This window comes from Pleurodeles waltl, chromosome 3_1 (assembly GCF_031143425.1).
Source record: "Pleurodeles waltl isolate 20211129_DDA chromosome 3_1, aPleWal1.hap1.20221129, whole genome shotgun sequence".
Classification (NCBI taxonomy): Eukaryota; Metazoa; Chordata; class Amphibia; order Caudata; family Salamandridae; genus Pleurodeles; species Pleurodeles waltl.
Window position 1 is genome coordinate 1,465,937,904 of NC_090440.1, and position 20,851 is coordinate 1,465,958,754.

The following is a 20,851-nucleotide window of genomic DNA, read 5'->3' on the forward strand; positions in this document are numbered from 1 at the left end:
CGCTTATGTATTGCTACAGATTGGCTCAAAAAAGAACCCCCCACGTTTGAGGGTTGGCGCTCTAGATTACTTACCATCTATAATACTGAATTAAGTCTTTATAAGTTAAAGGGTCATAAGAAGAGACATAGAGGAGAACGAATGTGGGCACCACTGACTAGATGGTTGGAATATCAAGATACAGTTTAAAAAAAATAAATAATAATAATAATTTAATTGTTTCGATATGTGATATATATAACTGTTGTATTTTTTTAAGGTCTTCTTTCTCCCTTTGTTTTGTTTACTCTGCTTTCTTTGCACGGATATATTATGTCTTCCTCTTTTTTTCTCTTATGTAACCCCCTCCCTCTGGGAAAAAAATAAAACAATAAAAAAAAAAAAAGAAAAAAAAGAGAACATCAGTACTACCCAGTATTCTGGTGCAAATGCCTAGGGCGCTTTACGTTATGTCATTGCAGTGGGGCTTAAACATTCGGACAAAGGTTTAAAAGCCAAGTTTGAAAAGGCTGTAGAGAGGGCAAGATCTGTTAAAAAAAAAAAAAAAAAAAAAACTTTTAAAAATTCACTGTGTTGTACTTTTATCTTAATAATTAAGGCTTGTCCAACACAGTTTCACGAGGGCTTTATCCTTTCTGGATACTGGGGTAACCACTATGTACATCACCTCTAGTCAGAATCACTGCATGTCAAAGTATCTTATGTGGATAATGTTGTGGATTGACCCTCCGTTTTCATGCTTTGAATGTCCCCGTTTTAATCCCCATGGAATACAGCTCAAGAAAAGATTTGTTAGGAAAGAGTCCAAGTTGTGGTAAGAGACAATAAACATTCTTATCAGACACTGCATGAAGGACACACACTACCAGTTATGAATGTAGCTGGAATGAATATTTACAACAGTTACCTCCTCATTTACCAAAGAGATTGTGTAATAACTTTTTATCAAGGCCTTAAGCCCTCATCAGGAGGGCCTCAATGAAATCGATAACATTCCAACTACATTTTCAGCAACCCTCATAATATACAAACTGCACCAAAATCGGTCAGCCCGACCATTTCTTTTGATCTGTGCTTATTTGAAGCAGTGTTTGTCTTTTCAGCTCTACCTGAAGAAAGACGAGTACTGTAAACGTTCAATATAAGTAGGATCCAGTGTTTTTGTTTGTTTGTTTTTAGATCCAGGTTAGTCTTTTAATTGCTTACAAAAGCACATAATCTCTTCTTAAACGTTGTAGATTCTTCTGGACAAACACTGAACATCTGGATATGTGTGGGCAGGAACTATGTTAAACATCTACCACTTCCTTGAAATAAGCAAGTGTGTCTCTGGCATCCTGAAAAAGTCTGATGAATCTCTTTCAAATTCAACAAAATCACAAACTGGTCAAGAAGGACCATTGCTGCTTAATTGCGTTGTCGGCAAAACATCAGATAGTTCAAACCCCTCTGCCCATGGATTCTAGCATGGCTTGTCCACGCACCATTTTTTAGGTTACAGATGACACTTTAAACTGAATGTCCAGCAGAAGCTTTAGAACCTTTTTTCCTTACAGCAGAGATACAGTATTCGGCCCACAGGTATACTTTGAGCTTTTGCATGAAAGCATGAGGTGACACTCTCAAAGAAAGCCCCACAAGAGAAAGGTTTCCGAAGCCATATAATGACATAATTGAGATCACACTCTGAAGATTTTGTTGCTGCCTCAAACACACGCCATGCACAGTGTGAGCAGGATATACTACTGGAGTTTTGCTCATCCTAAGCACTTAGTAAATTATCTTTGCTCAAAAGTGCTAAAAAGATGTTGTCAGGCCAAGACTAGCATAAGCCAGACGGTGAATAAATCCTTAACACAAACCTGTGAATCTACTTGCTTAAAAAGCTTTTATGTACTCCAATTTCTATTCGTATTCAAACGTATTAGAGGGTGCACTTTAGCAGTTTCCTGACTGTTAAATGTTGCCCTTATCTCATTAATTTAATTCAGGAGGGTTTTCTTCTACCATATAGGTTAAGATAGTACATCGTAAATTGTTTCAGATTTGCTTTTTCCAACTTCACTTTTTGGGCCACATGTAGTTATTTTAACGTAAGGTCTTCTCAAAGTTAGAGTACATGTTCTAGCACCAACCTTTCGAAAATAAAGATTTTTTGTTTCTTACCGTTGTTGGTCATCACCAACTATTATAAAAGTGTTTTCATTCCACTTCTATGATTACTTTGGTCGCGCACAGCCAGAACATTAAACAATAATTTTATATGGTTGTTAAGCAAAATAATAAATGAAAAAACAAAGAGGTAAATTAATATTATAGCACTTACTACTGGTCACAACTGTAAAGAGCACAAAGTTCTTTACAAACATTAATATTACTGCTAATGCATTAAAAATAGGCTATCCCACATTTTCAGTGTGACAACAGGCGCCATCCGTAATAAATCACTTAGAGGAGAGATGCATTAGGAGAGCATCCATGCAAGAAAATAAATTGTAGAAAAACAGTTTGATTATATTCTGTGTTGCACTCTTGTTGCAGAAGTTAAGTGGACAGCAAGAAGTTGGTTTTGGAGTAATATAGAGTTGTGTGTCATTTTCGAGAGCTAGATACCTGGAGCACAGTGTCTTAATGATTATAGGAATAAAGCACTTATTTTTTTTCTGTTGGCTTTCATCTCTACTGTTGTGATGAAGTGATGAAATGTGTACAACGCTGAGGTTCTGCAAAAAAGTTATTTTTAAAATCCGTTTTCAAAACTGAAAGGCCTAAGTATTATAGCCAAGGCACTTGTACATTTTTTGGAAGCGAGACATAAGGAAAGTACTAGTGCCACATTCTGTTAATTTCCAAAAGGGAAGCCTGTGAGTATGTGATTCTTGACCACATTCTCCGGTGAGTAATGAGTCACCGTCACAACAAAATCTGATGACACTCCTCATCTAAGCCGCAGCGGTAAGAAGGAATTCTTAGTTTAGTTTGCATTAGTTTATTTTAATCTAAGACAGTAATTCATAGCTTTTTTGTGAAAAAATATATAGGAATAGCAGCACTTTCCAAACATGAGCTCTAGCGAAATTTGGCGTGTTTTTTCACGGTAGAGTTGACTGTTGTTCCAAAGCAGGCCCTATGTGGCATCTTCAGTCAGCCGATCTGTCTCCACCCTAATCATGTGTTTCTTGTAGATGTGAGCCTCAGAATCCAAACATACAAAGTGGTTTTAGCTAAAATGATCGGACTAGCTGAACTAGTCAAACTAGATATGTGCCTGCTTGGTATCTGTGGAGTAGTGGAGGAAAAGGAAATCAAGTGGATACATATATTATAAAGAGTGAAATAACCCAGACAATATATCGGAAGGATATGCAATGTCACCATGAAGCTCTGTGACCCTACAGAGGTACTCTGCCTTCAAACTCATGCATTTTATGTACATGGAACTACTGCAAAAAAGTTAATTTTAAAATCAGTTTTTAAAAATGAAAGGCGTTATATAGATGTTGTGATTTAAAATGGACCACCAAAATATGTGCAGAAGCCTATTATGCTATTACCAGCAAAACTAACTGGTATGATGATTTAATAATTAATTGTAAGGATTTTTTTTCAAAATAAACGTGTTAAATATAAGCAGACTGTTTTAATCACCATCATAGGAATAACCCCTTTACCACGTTTTCAGTGAATCATTTAGTAGTATGAGACATGCCTCTTTACTGCTTCATTTGGTTTGCAGTATATTATGGGGTTACTTTTAACTTGGTCTTATATTTTTTGAGTCATGTTGAAACAAATATTCATCTATATTTTAGGTTGAAAAATAATAACAGAAAAACTTCCCTGGGTTTTGTGCTTTTTACTTATTTTTCTTGACGTGCCACTGATTTTCAGCTGTTGTTTAAATACCCTGGTGCTTATACCTTAGTGGTTCTGGGAAATTTAAGAGCCCAACACATTCACTGGGTTCAACAAACAGTGTCCTGCTCCTTAAGGAAGTGGCATCAACCTCTTTGGCAAAAGAAGACATTATTTCTAAATATTTAGTTATTGTCTTGTTTGCTACTTTCACTTGTAAACATAGAGGGATGTTCAGAGGCAACACACAATATTCACGAGTCACCATGCTTTCAGATTACCAGAAGAAAATGTTATCAGTCAGATAAACCAACCAATTACAGTTCATGATTTCAAAACAACATTTGTTTGGAATAAATGTGGTACTTTCCTTATCCAGCTGTTACTGGGATTAACTGATTGTTCTTGAGTGCAAAAGCATTCACATCACATTAGTGGAAATAAAAAAACTGCCTAGAGATGTTTTTAACATTTATTTAAATATTAAGCTTTGTTAAAATGTGATGTTTCAGTGGAATGCATTTTGACCGAAATTAAAGTATATTAAATATTTAACATGCTGTGACTCTTAACTTCATTTACGTTTCTGTAATACTTTTCTGCCTTCAGGGCCCCCCTGGAAACCGGCATGGAGGTAGAGGGAAAAAACCTGCCCGAAAAGCTGCCTCAACTGACCTTGGCGCTGGGGAACAAGGTATGTATTTACGTTACCTTTGTAATGTTGTACTGCAGGGGTCGCCAGCCTTTTCTGTAACTGGAGCTTCTCATATTCAATAAAAATTATGCCAAGCTACAGAAAGTATTAGTGTTGTATGAACAGCATTACCTTAGTGGCCACCCAATGCAAGACTGCCAGCAGTGAGCACCTCAGTGCGACATGCAGGGTTACCCGTAGTAATGAAAGAACGGTTTTATCAACTTGGAATGTAGATATATTTTGGAAATTCAACCATTTTTCTCTCTAAACATCATCTTATCAGCTTCAAAATTACATACATTTTCATCTTGAATATACATTTTTAAATTTTGGAATACATATGGTAACTCATCCAAGCAATAGCCTTCAGTTTAGTGGGCTGGGCTGCACATAGGAGAGCTACTTACAGGTAGCTTTAAAGCTGCTATTAGCTCACAAGCTACTCAGTGGAGATGCCTGTTTTAGTGTAACAGTAATTAATGTAAAGTGAATGGTCACATTTGTCTTGTAATTTGCTATGTTGAAGTCTGTCCAGAAGTAATGCTGGTTGTGTTCAAAGTTGGTACAGACAAGATATATAATAGAGTTCCATTGTGAGGCAACACATTCGTACATAGTGTAACAAACAAAAGAAATGAGTTTTCGGTGGCTGTACATACACATGCTCTGCATTCTCCTGCCGTCTAGTGTTTGGTCCGGAGCGGTGCAAGTTATTTTTCTTCAAAGAACTGCTCAGAGTCACAAGATCGGGTAACAATGCGCATGGGCATCAACTCCTTTGTTAGATTGTTTTCTCTCCGCTGTCCGGGTTGGGATGTGTATGTCTTTGCTCCGTCTTTCGAAACCTTTTCCCTATTTTGTCTTCTTTCGATGATATTGTTCTTGTTCACTCTTCTTCCACCTTAGCGCACGCTTCAACTTGTAGGTTCGGGCACAGACTGTATGCCCTTCGGGGCTTCTACACCCAACTCAGGCCTATCTTTCACGTGGCACTGTCGGACATACCAACCTGATGGAACTGAGTCCATTCTGCTTCTGTCCTCAGTGCCACAAAAAATTTCCACACACCGACCAGCATTTGGTGTGTAATCTCCGCCTCTCCCCAATCATCAAGAGGCTACCTGTGACGCCGGCAAATTTTTCCTATCAAAGACGACGCTTCAGGACCGAAGACCATATTTATTGAAAATGACAAACAAGACTCCGGACATCTTTGGGGAGGAACTCGCACAGGAGGAGCTTGCACAGGAGGAATAGGAGGGGGGACTCTCTCCATTTGGGACTCCTCAGGCTTCGATGTCCAATCGGACATCAAAAGCCATGAGATCACCTTGGAGCAATCTGTGAGTACCATCGCCCCTCCTGGCCTACTCTTAAAAGGCTCCTTCTCGAGGTTGCCGGTCTGCCACTGCCAACAAGCGCTAGTCTGAACCGAAAGGCTTCTTTGGCTGCCCCACCTACCTGCTTGGCACCGAAAACATCTACTAAGACAAAGGCACCATCCTTGGCTTGGACCACCTTTTCATCAGACCACGAGATAGTCTACGTCTTGATCTGAGCTTCAGCTCCAAGCCGAACACTTCTAGACTCCACTTCAGTGCTAACCAAATCGCACCGACCAAAGTCTTTGGTGCCGAAGCGCACGGAGCCGAGCTCATCGAAACAAAGGGACTCAGGTCAGTCTTCTGCTACCCCTTCTCCTGTGGAGCCTATGCTAGAGACTATAGAGGCTCGTTAGTGCCAACTCCAAATTCAGGAGGGTACAGGGCGTATAATTGCATCCTCACCTGTACTTTTGCAAAGGAAGCTTTTCATCCAGGAAGCTTTGGACACTCCTCCACCTCAAAAGAAGAGAACTAAGGACAAGGCCACTAGTCCACCTCGTAGGCCTTCACCACCTCTTCCTCCACCTTCTTTCCATCCTCCTTCTTTCCATCCTCCTGCTTCTCCTCCACCTCCCTCCACTCCTCATTCTCCTGCTTCAACTACACCGGACATAGTACTCTGCAGGGTTCCCCTTTATTTGCTGGGGAGGATTTAGGTGGGCCACAACACGACCCAGACCATTGGGATACTTATGATCCCAACCCTGTCCCCTCTAATGATCCTGACATCTACCCCGCACGCCTCTCATCACCAGATGACACTACTTCATATCAAGTAGTGGCACGAGCAGCTGATTTTCATAATGTAGAATGACATAGAGACCATATCAAACAGGGCTTCCTCTTCGATACCCTTACTTCTACACATAGGGATATTCTGTTCCTCCCAATGCTCCCTGGCGTGCTTCGGCATGCAGTCGAAATCTTTAAGGTGCCCATCTGGTCTAGGATCATTATTCCTAGAGTTGACAAAAAAAACAAATATCCTCCTTCTGACCCTATATACGTTAGGTCTCTGGTCCCCGACTCAGTTGTTGCTACCACTGCTCAAAAATGTGCTAACAGCCAGACCACTTGAGAGAAAATTGATGCTGCAGGGAACAGGGTTGTTGCACAGGCAGCCAATCATTGGTGTATCACTAGCTCACAAGCACTGTTGCCCAGATATGACTGGGCTCACAAGGACAAAATTGAGGAGCTCCTCCAGTTTTTACTGATGAGCACTAGAAAAAGAGGACAGCAAATAGTCGCTGTGGGGCAGAATTGATTTTAATAATTATGTATGCTGTGCCCTGGATGCATCTGACACAGCTGCATGCAGCATTAACACCAGCATCCATCTCTGAAGGCATGCTTGGTTGCGCTACACTGGTTACAAACCAGAGGCCAACCAAGTGCTCCTTCATATATGCCCTTCAACAAGGAGCACCTTTTTGGGCCTCAAGTGGACACTACCCTTGAAAAGCTCAAAAAGGATATGGACACAGCAAAAGCAATGGATGCCCTTCAGTCCCCCACACAGAGGCACTTTTTGTCGCTCCGGGTATAGAGGCTCTTTCAAGACCACCTCATCTGAGGCGTCTACATCACCTATTCTAGGGGCTTCTGTAGAGACTCCTATAGAGGCAACACCAGTGAGGGACAAGGAAAGAGCTCTGCCTCATGAGGCTCTTCCTCCAGTGCAAAGCAGTGACTACTTCCATCTTATCCCTTCCCATTCAACACCTATCAGGGTAAGACTACAACACTTTTATTCACATTGGGACACTATTACCACAGACCAATGGGTCCTCTCCATTATCCAACATCTTCCAACTTAGTTATTGTCTGGAACACATCACTACTTCCAATATTCTCCTTGCAGTCATAGGCTATCTAAGGGACACTAACCCTTTCCAACAAGAGGTCAGTCCCTACTTCTCAAAGGAGCCATAGAGCCCGTTTCATTACAACACCAAGGGACAAGAATATACCCCCTATACTTCCTGATTCCCAAAAAAGGACAGTTCTCTCAGGCCTGTTCCCAACCTCAGACCATTAAACAAATACATCCTGTCAGAACACTTTCTCATGGATACCCTTCAGGACGTTACTCCACTTTTACAGCAGTGCAACTTTATGAAAGCCCTAGTTCTAAAGGATGCCTACTTTCATATTCCCATTCACCCTGCACACTGAAAATACCTCTGCTTCGTTATTTCAGACAAACATTACCAGTTCAAGGTCCTGCCTTTCAGGGTCACTACCGCTCCCAGAGTCTCACAAAGCGTTTCGCAGTAATTGCCACACACTTCAGGAGTCAGAACGTCCACATGTTCCCCTATCTAGACGACTGGCTCATCAAAGCCAGTACCCTACAACAGTGCCAAAATCACACCCAGTTGACAGTGGACTTCTTTCACACACTGGATTTCACTCTGAACTTCTCCAAGTTCCAACTTCTACCTCTTAAGGTTCAGCTTTATCTAGGGGCCATCCTCAATGCGGAGTTAAGGGTCACATACACCAACCCACTTGTGTCCAAAGTTTTTAGTCTCTCTTCCCTCAGTTTCAAGAGAGTTAGTCAGGATCATTATACGCTGTTGGTAATGATTACGTCTTGCATTGCCATTGTTCCCCATGCCAGACTACACATGCTTCCCCTACAGCAGTGTCTGTCTCGTCAGTGGTCACAGTCATAGGGTCACCTGGATGATCTAGGGTTAGATCGCCATACTTACTGTGTCTGCAGTGGTGGAACACCAACCTGTTGAAGGGGTGGGCTTTTCTGTACCCTGTGCCTCATGCCATTCTTACCACAGTGTTTCTAGCCCTCAAAGCATTTCTTCATTATCAATCTCACAAGGGTGTCTTAATCCGCACAGACAACATGACAGCCATGTACTATTTATAGAAATGGGGACACAGTTGTCTCAATTATCACAACTCTCTCAGACAATATGGAAGTGGGCTCTGGTGGCAAAGTGTCTCCCAGGGAAGGACAACAATTTTGCAGACCTGCTCTGCAGGATGCAGCAACAAGTCCACGAATGGGAACTACACCCACAAGTCCTTCAACCATACTTTGACAAGTGGGGAACTCTTCAGATAGATCTTTTTGCCACACAGAAAATACAAAAATGCCCAAGCTTTGCCTTCAGGTATCCACACCCTCTGTATGGATGAACTGGTATGGGATATTTGTTTACGCTTTTCCACCTTTCCCTCTTATTCCATTTCTGGTTCGGAGAATCAGGCAAGCATCTCTGACCATGATCCTTGTAGCTCCCAATTGAGCACGTCAGCAATGCTTCACAACACTTCTAGACCTCTCAGTAGCCCCTCCAAGAAGCTCCCCAACAGACCAGACCTTTTCACTCAAAATCAAGGACAAATCAGACATTCAGACCCCAAGTCACTCAGCCTTGCGATATGGCTCCTGAGGTCATAATTCGGTTACCTAAGATTGCCTGCAGGATGTATGGACATTCTCAGGGTAACCCGTAGACCCACAACTAGTGCCTGTTATTCTGCAAAATGAAAATGTTTTGTTTGCTACTTTCAGCCTGAACATATTGACCCTATGAAGGCTACTGTTCAAGAGATTGTTTATTTGCTTCATTTAAGGAAAGCAAATCTAGCCTAAGCTTCCGTTTGCCTACATCTCACAGCCATAGCTGTGTATCTACAGAAAAGACAACCTATTTCTTTGTGCAAAATCCCAGTTATTAAAGCTTTAATGGAAGGCCTTAAAAGGGTTGTTCCACTCAGGGTTCCCCCTGCACCATTGTGGAACCTTAACATGTGCTCACCAGACTCATGGGTCCACCCTTTGAGCCACTCCATTCTTGTCCTCTTCAGTACCTTTCTTGGAAGGTAGTATTCTTAGTTTCCATCACATCACTCAGGCGTGTCAGTGAGCTCCAGGCACTAACCTTGGAAGAACCTTTCTTCCAGACTCGGAGAAAAGGTAGTTCTTCGCACTTACCCTAAGTTCCTCCCTAAAGTGGTTTCACAGTTTCATATAATTCAGTCCATTGAACTACCTGTCTTTTTTTCTGCAACCTGACTCTGTTGCAGAAATAGCTCTCCACACTCTCAATGTTAAGAGCGCTCATGTTTTACATCCAGAGGACCAAAGAGTTTAGGAAAACTAAGCAGCTCTTTGTAGCTTTCTCATCACCTGACAAAGACAGACCAGTATCCAAATCTGACATAGCTAGATGGATAGGTAAATGTATTCAAACTTGTTAACGTAAAACTAAAATACCTTTACCTGTTATCCCTAGAGCACATTCCACTAGGAAAAAGAAGTTGCTACTATGGCCTTTCTTGGAAACATTTCTATAGCTGGCATCTGTAAGGTAGCTACATGGTCAACACTATATATATTCACCAAACACTGCTCTGTAGATGTGCTAGAATGCAAACAAGGTAATGTATGTCAGGCTGTGATACAAACACTTGTTCAGTCAACTACAACTCCTAAAGGCTAGCAACTGCTTTTATGCAGGGACTGCTTTACAGTGTGTGCAGAGCACGTGTATCTACAGCTACACATGCTATCGAACGGATTATGTTATTTACCCGGTAAGCATCTGTTTGTTGCATGTAGTGCTGTAGATTCACATGTGTCCTCCTAGGACAAGTGCGGCCATTGAAGGTACTATACCTTTGTGTATATTTGTAGATATGCATTTATATTTTCCACTGACATCCTTTGCCTACACTTTCCTTCCTACCACTCCTTTCTCACCCACTTTCAGGAATACAATTTAACAAAGGGGTTGATGCCCATGCACTCTACCCCTCAGAGGCGGAGTCACTCAGAACACTTCTTTGAAGAAAAACAACTTGCACCATTCTAGAGCCAATATTAGATGGCAGGAGTATGCATAGCATGTGAATCTACAGCACTACAAACTATGAACAGATGCTTACAGGGTAAGTAACATAATCCTTAAATGTCAATACTGTCAACCATGTAACTCCCTGTTATGTTTAATTATGACAGTGTGGTTGTAAGATTGTACTTTTGCACGTCTGCTTGCCATTTTGATGTTTTCTATCAAATGATTCTTATAAGGAAATGGTATCTGGTACCTGTACGAGATGCAGAATTTTTAGGATAGTCATTTCATCATCTAGTGTAGTTCTGATGGAGACTAACACAGTCTCAGTAATTTAAAGCATTAACATAACTTTGTTTTTCTTAAGTAGTAATTTTTCAGTATCCTATTTTGATTTCTACATCTGCAGTCACAGCTATGATACGTGAACAGTGCCCCTTTTTTCATTTTCAGACCTCCAGTGTTGAACGCAATATTTCAGCCTTTCATACCCTTTGATGCCTTACCAGATCAGTGTCTATTTATTTTAATTTTAAGTTGTGCAGCTTTTCCATTGTTTCACTCAACGGTTTTAAGTGTATAGAATGATAAGAAAGAAGTAAAATATACAGACTTCATGACCTATTAAAATATTACTGTACTGCACGTAGAAAAGCAAGCATAAATTAAGTAGGTCAGTTTTTGGGGGAAGTATTTGGATGTAGACAATGGGAATTTAGCAGATTTGTTTAATTTTTGAAATATATGTGGTTTGCTTTCGAAACCAATATAAACGCAGAGTTTGGATGGTCCGATAACTTTAAAGTTTGCATGTGCCTTGCGGCAAAGGAATTATGTGCATGTGTTAGACATCAGTGATGTCTTTTATTGATCTTCCATCCTCATCAGAGTCTAAAAGGTTTGCAGCTAATTTCTTAGCACTACAATTAGTGGTTTATTGCTGGTTGCAAGTTTGATGTTTCTAAAAATGCAAGCACCTTTTTGTTCTAAATTTAAATAGGGGAGGTCTGACATCATCCCTGAGTAGGTAATGGACATTTGTTCTTTGTAATAGCAAAGAGTTTTAATTCTATGGTATCCTGGAACCTCCAGGACACATTGGTCGAGGGAACAGAAGTACACTTCACATAATTCAATAGAAGATTAAAAATACTTAAATGTACATTAATTGATATGAAGTCCAAAAGGATAAATTGGGTCTTGTCCAAGGGCCAAAAATGTGAAGGATGGATCTAAGGCTGAATAGTGATTGCCTTTATTTTAGTCAGTATATTTATTGATCCTAGTATAGTAGAGGAAAGCTGTATGGCAGAGGCAAAAGATTTTTAAACAGACAATTCCCACAGTTCATGTCATTGAGAGGCATAATTTACAATTCTAGGTGTAGAAATGATGGGAGCTTGTGACTTATCATTTTGGCCACCAAATTTAAAAACGAAACTTCCTAATCACTGTTGCTTATTAGTACATGCATTTCTAATGAATAGGTCCTCCAAGCAGATTTGTTATCTTATTAATTTTCCTTCCTGGCTGCTGACTTGTCATGAAAAGCTTTTTCCAGCAACATCACAAGTGTACCGACCAGTGCTAGTCACAGTTCCTTTATTTCCACGTCTCATTGCCACATGTCCGAATGATGAGTCTTGACATTGAAATTCCTCATTATTTTGACTAGCCCAAATGTATTTTTCAAATGTTTTAGGATTTAAGCTGTGCGCCTAAGTGCACCTGAAGTCTTCAGGATGCTGGAAGCTTAAGTTATTGTTGTATAAGCCTCACAAGAGACTCTAAAGCAGTCTACGTCACTCACAGGGAAGTCACTTGTAAGGGAGCAATCTCCCAAAAAGCTTTTCCTTTTAAAAAGATAAAACACAAAGAGTACCTTAAGGAGAAGAGCTTTCTTTCTGGGGCCGTTGGGAATCTCTGTGCCGTTTTCCAACAAGACTCTTCCTCTTACAAGATTCCAGTGTTTAAAAAAAAAAAAAAAAAAGACCACCAAGATTTGGGGTCCATTGACTGACCCCACCCACATTTAAGTCTTCTGGCTCGTTATACAGGATATGCTCAGAATGCTTTCTATATCCTCTGTACTGCCCATAATGTTGAAAGGTTCCTCAGGGCTCAGGACGTGTCTTCCAATATTTCACCTCCAGGGGCTCTGGCCCTGGTACCCAAAAGTCAGTCTGCTAAGGCACTATACATTGTTAGACCACAATCTCTCTCTGTGCCAGTGCAGACTTCGCCCATAGAGCAGACTGCAACATTTCTCTTCCATTTGTGGAAGTTGGAATAAGTTACCTTTGTGGTGAGGTAAACTATAATTACTTTTCCTTGATAAGCACCTTCCTAGGGCTCAAGTATTTTTCCAGATGGAAGAGTTAATTGGCTTTGACTCCAGTGCTATTGCAAAGCCTGATGTACAGATGCACAGAAGATGATATAGAGGTGAGATAGCTTCCTTCTCCACTGTAATACAGACAAAGGTTTATATCTTACTAACAGAAGTGAAATGGAAATGGAAGTGGACTGGACATGTCAACAGAAGGGTACAGCCTTACCCATCTAACATGCTTCAAAGGAAGTTTTATTATTCACAACAGTGTTAAGAAAAGCAGCAGAACCCTTGCCCTCTGAGGATGCCAAATGTAACATTTTTACTGAGAACTTGCAACCCTCAACCTTATTTACTGGGCCATTGCTTCCAGTTGAGGCCCTGTCCTGGCTGCTTGGACAAAACCCTTTTCAGGCCCAGGAGTCCATAGACGGATAGGAACATCAAATAGTCCTTCTCGGGGTGGCACCTACTTTTTGTCCCATCACTGGAAAGTCTGGTTGATGAAACGGTGTCCTCAAAGAAAGCAAAATCTAAATACCTTCCTCATGGCTCCTCCTCATAGAAACTCGAAAGACGTAACTCTACAGGCTGATAAATCTTTGCTTCTAGAAGCCTGGCCATATGCACTGTTAATGCCACCTGCATCTTGGGCTGATGTTCATACCTTGTGGTAATTGGCAAAACATAAAGTAGCCATCTTCCCAGACCAGATGAAACAGCAGTTTACAGAACTGGCCAGTCAGAAATTAGATACATCCAGACAGCTTTTACATTGACGATACTGTTGCTTGGTCTGTGGCATGGATGTTTAGTTGCACTGGCACATTTGGATGCATTCCACTGGCTTCTCCTGAGATATGCAAGCCATTCTCATGGGCATTCCCTTCACTGATGGGCAGTTGTTTATAGAGAAATCAGACTCTTTCTTGTACCACATAAAAAACAGAGCTACAGCATGTGAGGTGGCTCTGGCTTATCCAGTGCAATAATTCCACCAACAATATAGAGTTTTGTGCCAGTTCTAGAGCAGCGTGAAAGAGACATCCTTTTCACCATGTGCAGATAGCCCACCAGCCAAACCTCTTTTTGAGGCAAGGATGAAGCTGGGGGATCCATCCGCAGCAGCAGTTCCAGACTCGTCTTTGCTTTATCTCTGCTACTTCAAAACTTCTCTGACTCCTCACACCATTATCTTCCAACAAGTGGATGAGTGGGGTGGATTATTCAATTTTTCTACATTCTCTCTAGCACCTGCCTCCATTTTGGAAGCCCTTTTTCTGTGAAGCAAATAAGTCATTGTGGTAGTGTCTCTGAAACAGATGGAAACAGGGTTGTTTCCCCCCCTACATTTGGCCCTTGAAAATGATAGGGAGGGTGGGGGTCTGAGACCTATCCCAGGTCTTTGTCTTCTGAGCTTGTTCATTCGTTAAGACAATTTGAAGATGCTCCCCCTCAACCAACTCTTACTCTTCCTGATTTTGGTAGATTGATTGGCATCCCTGGACAGCCTATTTTTATCTTCTAGTTTTCCCTGCCTGCAGATTTCACTTAAGGTTCACATTGGTATCCCGGGACTAGTTATTACTTAGGTGCTAGCCATTATAACAGGTTCACTACGATGGTCAGGAGTGCATATATTTCTAAACTTGCATTACTGGCTAGTGAAAGAACAATCCGTGGCACTGGTCAGCACATCTTCACTGGATAGTGACTCATCCCCACGAAACACTCCACCTCTCTCCCATGCAGAGTCTAACCTTCATAGGAGGGGTAATGAACATCATTTGCATGACAGCCTTTCCTCCTCAGAGGATCGCGGATATTCAAGAGGTGATTCTGAGTTTTTGCACTCCGAATGTAATCCTGGTTTGGCAGGCTTTGGTTTTCTTGGCCTCATGATCACATGCATCCTGTTGGTGCCACATGAAAGATGAGGGCCATCGAGTGGTGCCTTAAACAGTCGAAAGTGCTGGAGAAGTTACTGGAGGGTCAAGTATAAGTGATTACAATTGCCCAAGGCTTGACTCGGGAGCAGGATCATTAGATCTCTCAGACAAATCTGCAAATGCTGGGGATGTGTGGGAGGTAATTGAGCGGTGCAAGTTAGTCCTTTTTCCTTCCTGATGAAGTCACATACCACATATTGGCGGCCAGGGAGACCACTACCAAATCTACCTATTTAGAGCACTAGAACAAATTAGTTCATTGATGTGTGTTGGAAGGCTCAACCCCTTCAAATATTTCCTTTCCAACTTCTTGCCGTTTTTCCTTGCACAGCAGGGTCTGGCGGTAGCTACAGTTGAGGGCTATCCATTGGCCTTGTCGTCTTTCATGTGTCTTACTGATCAACCATCCCTGTTTAGATTGCCATTAGTAGCAAATTTTCTAGAACTTTAGCTTTAGTGGTTTCTGCCCACTAGCTCATTGCTCCTAATTGGAATTTGAACATTGTGTTGTCCTTGATGACATCCCTGTTCGAGCTGTAACACAGTTGCCTGGATTTTACTTGTTACCCTGTAGACAGTTTTATTACGGCTAGTAACTTCTGCATAGCACGTTGGAAAACCATGACCTGCACCTCCAGCATGGCTGTCCTGGGGGTACATTAAGAAGATTATGTCCTTACATGTTTGTGAATATTTGATGATTGAATTTGATAACGTCCTTGCCCATCAATAGACTAGTTGAATGCATGTCTCTTACATAAAAATAGACAGCATGGCCTCATTTTGGACTACGCAGAGATTTTTTTTAATTAGAAGACAGGGTTCAGTAATATTTTATTTTTAAATGTTCTTAATATAAAAGAAATGGTTTCCACTTAGTGCGTCTCCTAAGGAGACCGCTAAAACAGTGGAGTTGAAACAGGTGTACAATACCACCCAGGAGAGAACGCCACCCAAGACGCAACTAGGAGGGCTTCTTAAAAGATGCAGTTAAACTGGTTTCCTGTTTGTCTGGATTATAGGGTTTCCTTCCTCCTGCTACACTTAAATCTGTCAGGAAGACTTTTTTCTAAAGTTTTATCCCCAAATACTAGCTCAATTTATGGGCCAGTGTTCTGATCTGAATGTCCTCCAACCCACTGTAGCATTCACCCTGTGTTTCAACTGGTAAGGGTCTTAATTCATTTTGATCAGCTGCATTTTCTAAGCAATTATTTGCCTTGCTTTTACTTACTTGTATTATAAAAAATTGTTTGGTTTAAAAAAATGCATTGTCCCTATTTACGTATATCATTGCTAATGAAATAATGTCTCCATGTTGATTCATTTTTACGCTTCATTAAAACAGTGTATTTCAGAATAATGTCATGGCCCCTTTTGTTCGCCGGCAGAAACGGTTACAATTTACTGGGAATGTGGTATTGATTGTACACTTTGATTATTGGGTTTCAACCTTCCTCCTTCCTATGCACCCAGCAAGTGGGGGCCCAGAAAAAGGGGGGGTCCTAAAACGTATTTTCCTCATGCTGTTTCCCATGGGGATTTTGAACATGACTACAGCCCGAACCTCTGAACCTAATTACATCAAATTTGGCAGAAAGGTAGATGTTGGGCCAGAAAATCTCTTCTTGTGATTTGGTGTTAAATTCATTCAGTAGTTTTAGAGTTACAAAATAAAAAATAATTTTGGATATCTTAGGACGCGGATCATCTGCGGATCTGAGAGATCTCATGCTGAGATCTGATTATCTGCCAGCACTTCAACCAGGAAGTCTGGCACGCATCTTGGGACTTGGACTTTCTTTCCAAAAGGTGTGTATAGGGGGCCAGGACCACCAAATATGCACGAAGTAACCCACTTCAAGTTTACATCTCCAGCATAGCACTGATGCACTAGGGTAGATAGTGGGCAAGCGAGATGGTATATAGTTACATTGGTACATAAGCTTATAGGCGTTTTCCTTCAGTGAGAGATTACAATACGTTTTAGTGATATCCCGCCAGAGTGTGTCCCACTGTTTAGGCGAAATCTCCTCAGATGTTTCTTTATTCCAAAGTGTTTTATAGGGGTGAGTAACTGAGCAAGTGGCTTGTTAGAGAGTTTGGTATGTGTTATATATTTTTTCTTTGGAGCCGTTGTATGTCCGTACTAACATTTTGAATGGAGTGTAGGTCCAGGTGGCTGCGGGGTAGACCTCAGGGTGGAGTGCCCAGTCTCGCAACTGAAGAAATTGCAGTTGGGCTGTCTCTGCAAAGTGAAATTCTGCTCTGCATTGCTCAATATACTTAATCTTGGGGCCTTGAAAGAGATCACAGAGAGTCCTACAGTACTGGTGGGTCTAGGCCTAGAAGTCATGTGGGAGTGAAGTCAGGGTTATGGGTGATCGGTGTGTTTGGGGAGGGAAAGGAAGTCAGACCTCGTGATGTTGCAAGCTTGCCCCATATATCTAATACAGTTCTGATTGGGATGGCTGCATATGCACCTCGAGATCGAGGATGCTTGGGGAGCCATGCCAGATCCCATAAGGGCCTACATGCCACAGCCATGCCCATGTGGAACCAGACGTATTACAGATGGGCTTCCCAGTAATATTCCAAGAGGTTAGAATGCCAATCCTGTTGTAGCCGTAGGACGTCCTTCTGGGACAGTGGTGTGGGGGATGGTCTGAAAGAGATACAGGACATTTGGAAGAATATTCATTTTGAGCACTGTATTTCGCTCCATCCCTGAAATAAAGGTTTTTCTAAAGTCCTCCACTATCTTGTGACGCAATGGCGGCCAGTTCACTGCCATCCAGATAGTAAGTGTAGATGTCAAGTTAAGGCCTAGGTATTTGAGTGTGTTGGGGAATAAGTGAAGGGTACTAATCACTGGAGTGTTGGTACATCAGCAGTTGGGATGGTCAGGTTCAATATGGTAGATTTAGACATATTGACTTTAAAGCTGGGTACCACTACAAAGGCGTCAAGACGGGACACCACAGCTGGGAGTGACGAGGCAGAGTGTACCAGGGTAAGAAACCGATCATCTGTGAAGATTTTAACCTTTACATCAGTACTCCAAAGGAGATGCCCTCGATCTTCCTTGTATTGCGAATCGTGGTCGCCAGGGGCTTAACCGCAAATGTAAACAGGAGCGGTAGGGGGCAACCCTGTTGTGTACCCCTGCCTAGTGTTATAGGTTCCTTAATGCAACCATTAATCCTGATTGCTACTGTTGGGCTGCATAAGATGCCATTATCCTGGTAATCATTTTGGGACCAAGTCAGATTTTCTTAAAGTCAAAGTGCAGGAAAGTCCAGTCTATTCTGTCAAATGCTTTTTTGCGCTGAGCGATAAAAGGCACACTGGGATTTGGTGGCGGTGTACCTTTTCCACCAAGTGTGCAGTCCTTCACCCATTGTCAGAAACCTGGCGGTTGTATGTAAATCCCACCTAATCTGGGTTGACAAGACTCTGGAGAAAGCATTTCAGCCTGGTAACTAGTATCTTGGTGTAAATAAAATTCTCGGTATAGAGAAGGCCAATAGGTTGATATGAAGAGCAGAGTGCGGGGGTCTTTGTGCCGTTTAGGGATAAGGGAAGTTTCTGCTGCCGCCATGGTGAGTGTGAGGCCCGTGTCATAGGTAAGAGTTTTATTGATGAGTCAGGTGTTCCCCGGGGATGAAAAAGAACAGCCTTTGAAAGCTGACTGGAAGGCCATCAGGGCCCAGTGACTTGCCCAGCAGGAGTATCCTGTGGAGAATTTGTGCCGCTTGTCTTGTTCTGTAACTGTCTAGCCCCACTGGCCCTCCGGTGTATCGCTTTATGCGCCTTGGCCTGTTTTTGACGCAGTCTGTGGGCCAACAGCGAGCCCGCCTTGTATCCCCCTTTGTAGTAACGCTGCTTGAGTGCCAATAAGGACCGTTGAGCCCTGTCTGTTCTGTAGGCGTTCATCTGATCCCGCAGAATGGCAAGTTTTTTCTGCTGTGTAGGATTGACTTTGTGTGGTTTAATGTCGGAGGTTAAATTAGCTTTTACTAGCCTGCTTCCCTACTCCAAGCAGTGGCCACGGAAGATATTATTCCCTGGATATGCACTTTAAACCCATCCCAAAGTGTGTGAAGGAAGACGTTGTGCTGAGTGTTGTGTAAAGTAGTCAGCGATCTTGGTACAGATCTCTGCGACGTCAGCAGGGTCACGGAGGAGCTGTGGCGGCAGATGTCTGCACCGTGGTCAGATCGAACTGGAGGACACCCTGGACCACTGGAGTTCAATGTGAGCATGGTCCGAGATGGTGATATCTAAGATTTTGGGTGCGTCTAGAGTATCAAGTAGGGTATGGAAAACAAAGATGTCATCTGTGCTGGAGTATGTGGCATAAACATGAGAGCAAAATGAATAATCCCTTGAGTCAGGGTGTAAGTGATGAACTGCATCTGCCAGAACCAATTCAGTGATATCCCTCTTCAGTCAAAGGAACATAGCTCCCTCTTCCTGATAAGTGGTAGTCCTTCGCAGAGTCCCAAACCATATTGTAGTCCCCTCCAACTAGTATATCCTCCTCAACCCCATGTTGTTGCTCCCGGAGGATGCACTCACTATATGTATCCTGCGTCATATTTGGAGTGTAAATGTTAAGCATAGCAAGGCTAGTACTCCCATTGCGCAAGTGAAATGTAAAGTTGCGCCCCCTCCTTATTTCTTGTGACTTTGGTGATGTGAGGTCCCAGGCCAGCCTTGCATAGTACACCGACCCGCAGTGTTTGAGTCGGCATAAGCCCAGTGGCATATAGGGTATTTCAGGTGTGCCACTGTATGTTGATCAACCTCTCTGAGATGGGTCTCCTGCAGGAAAACCACATCAGGGTCGGGCTGCAAGATGTAGCCCCATACTGGCTTACATTTATTCGGGGAGTTAAGTACACCATTAAGGGAAAGAAGTTTAAGACCACTAGTGAGGAACGTCATGTTGGGGGCGGGGGGAGTCGCACAGCAGTGCAGTCAGAAGGGAACAGCACCACCGGCAGGGGATCATGAGAATAGAGGCCAAGGGTGAGCTATTGTGGACGCCGAAAATGCCCACTGCAGCACAATATATAGTATTTCTTCCAGACCTGAAAAGGAAGAGCATAAAATGTAATACAACAACAATTACAGACCAACCAAGTCCAACTTTTGCGACCAGTTTCCACAAAGTTCGGTACAACAGTGGCTGTATCTCATCCGAGGTGTCACCTTCTTGTAAGCCAGATTGCTTGGGGGAAGCCATCAGGGCAGGTTTGACATTGAATCAAAAAAGTTGCAAAGGGGCCTCTCCAGGTCCATCAGCCCCATTGCCAGCATGAGAGGAGGGCAAAAGCCAGATGTGTAAATGCAGTCTAATAGGCAGCAGACTGGCAGATCAGCCCTGCCTCCTCTATCTAAAAGAGCCTGCAGCAGATTAGGTTGGCGAGGGAGGTGCCTCCATTGTGAGGAGCTTATGGATGATGTTACCTTTCACTTCCTGAGTCTGAGTCACTGGAACACCTTACAGAACACGGAGTCAGAACAGTAGACAAGATTGCCCTGGAGTGGGGTTTTGGTGAGGTAGCGATCGAAGGAGACTGTCCTTCTGCTATCAGCGGGGTAATGTTTAGCAGTTTTTTCATCTTCCGGGGAGAGCGCAATGAAAGCATTTTTCACTCCCACTCAAAGAGCAATGCAAATGGGTGCCCCTAATGATATTTGATGTTCACACTCCTTAATTTCAGTTACTGGTTTAAAGTCTCTTCTGCAGCTCAGCATTGTGGAGGATAAAGCCTGATATAAATGTGAGTGAGTGT

At 42.4% G+C, this 20,851-nt stretch overlaps 1 protein-coding gene across 9 annotated transcripts in view; it reads left to right on the forward strand.

Moving 5' to 3' along the window:
• Positions 1-20,851, forward strand: part of R3HDM1 (R3H domain containing 1) — a 642,394-nt gene that overhangs the window by 614,429 nt on the left and 7,114 nt on the right. For 8 of the 9 annotated variants that reach the window (XM_069225061.1, XM_069225063.1, XM_069225066.1 and 5 more), the window contains one exon: positions 4,465-4,549. In XM_069225061.1, the coding sequence (XP_069081162.1) occupies positions 4,465-4,549 (85 nt within the window). Of the gene's footprint in view, positions 1-4,464; positions 4,550-11,219; positions 11,337-20,851 lie in introns of those variants that run through there. The other variant, XM_069225067.1, reaches the window with a different exon arrangement.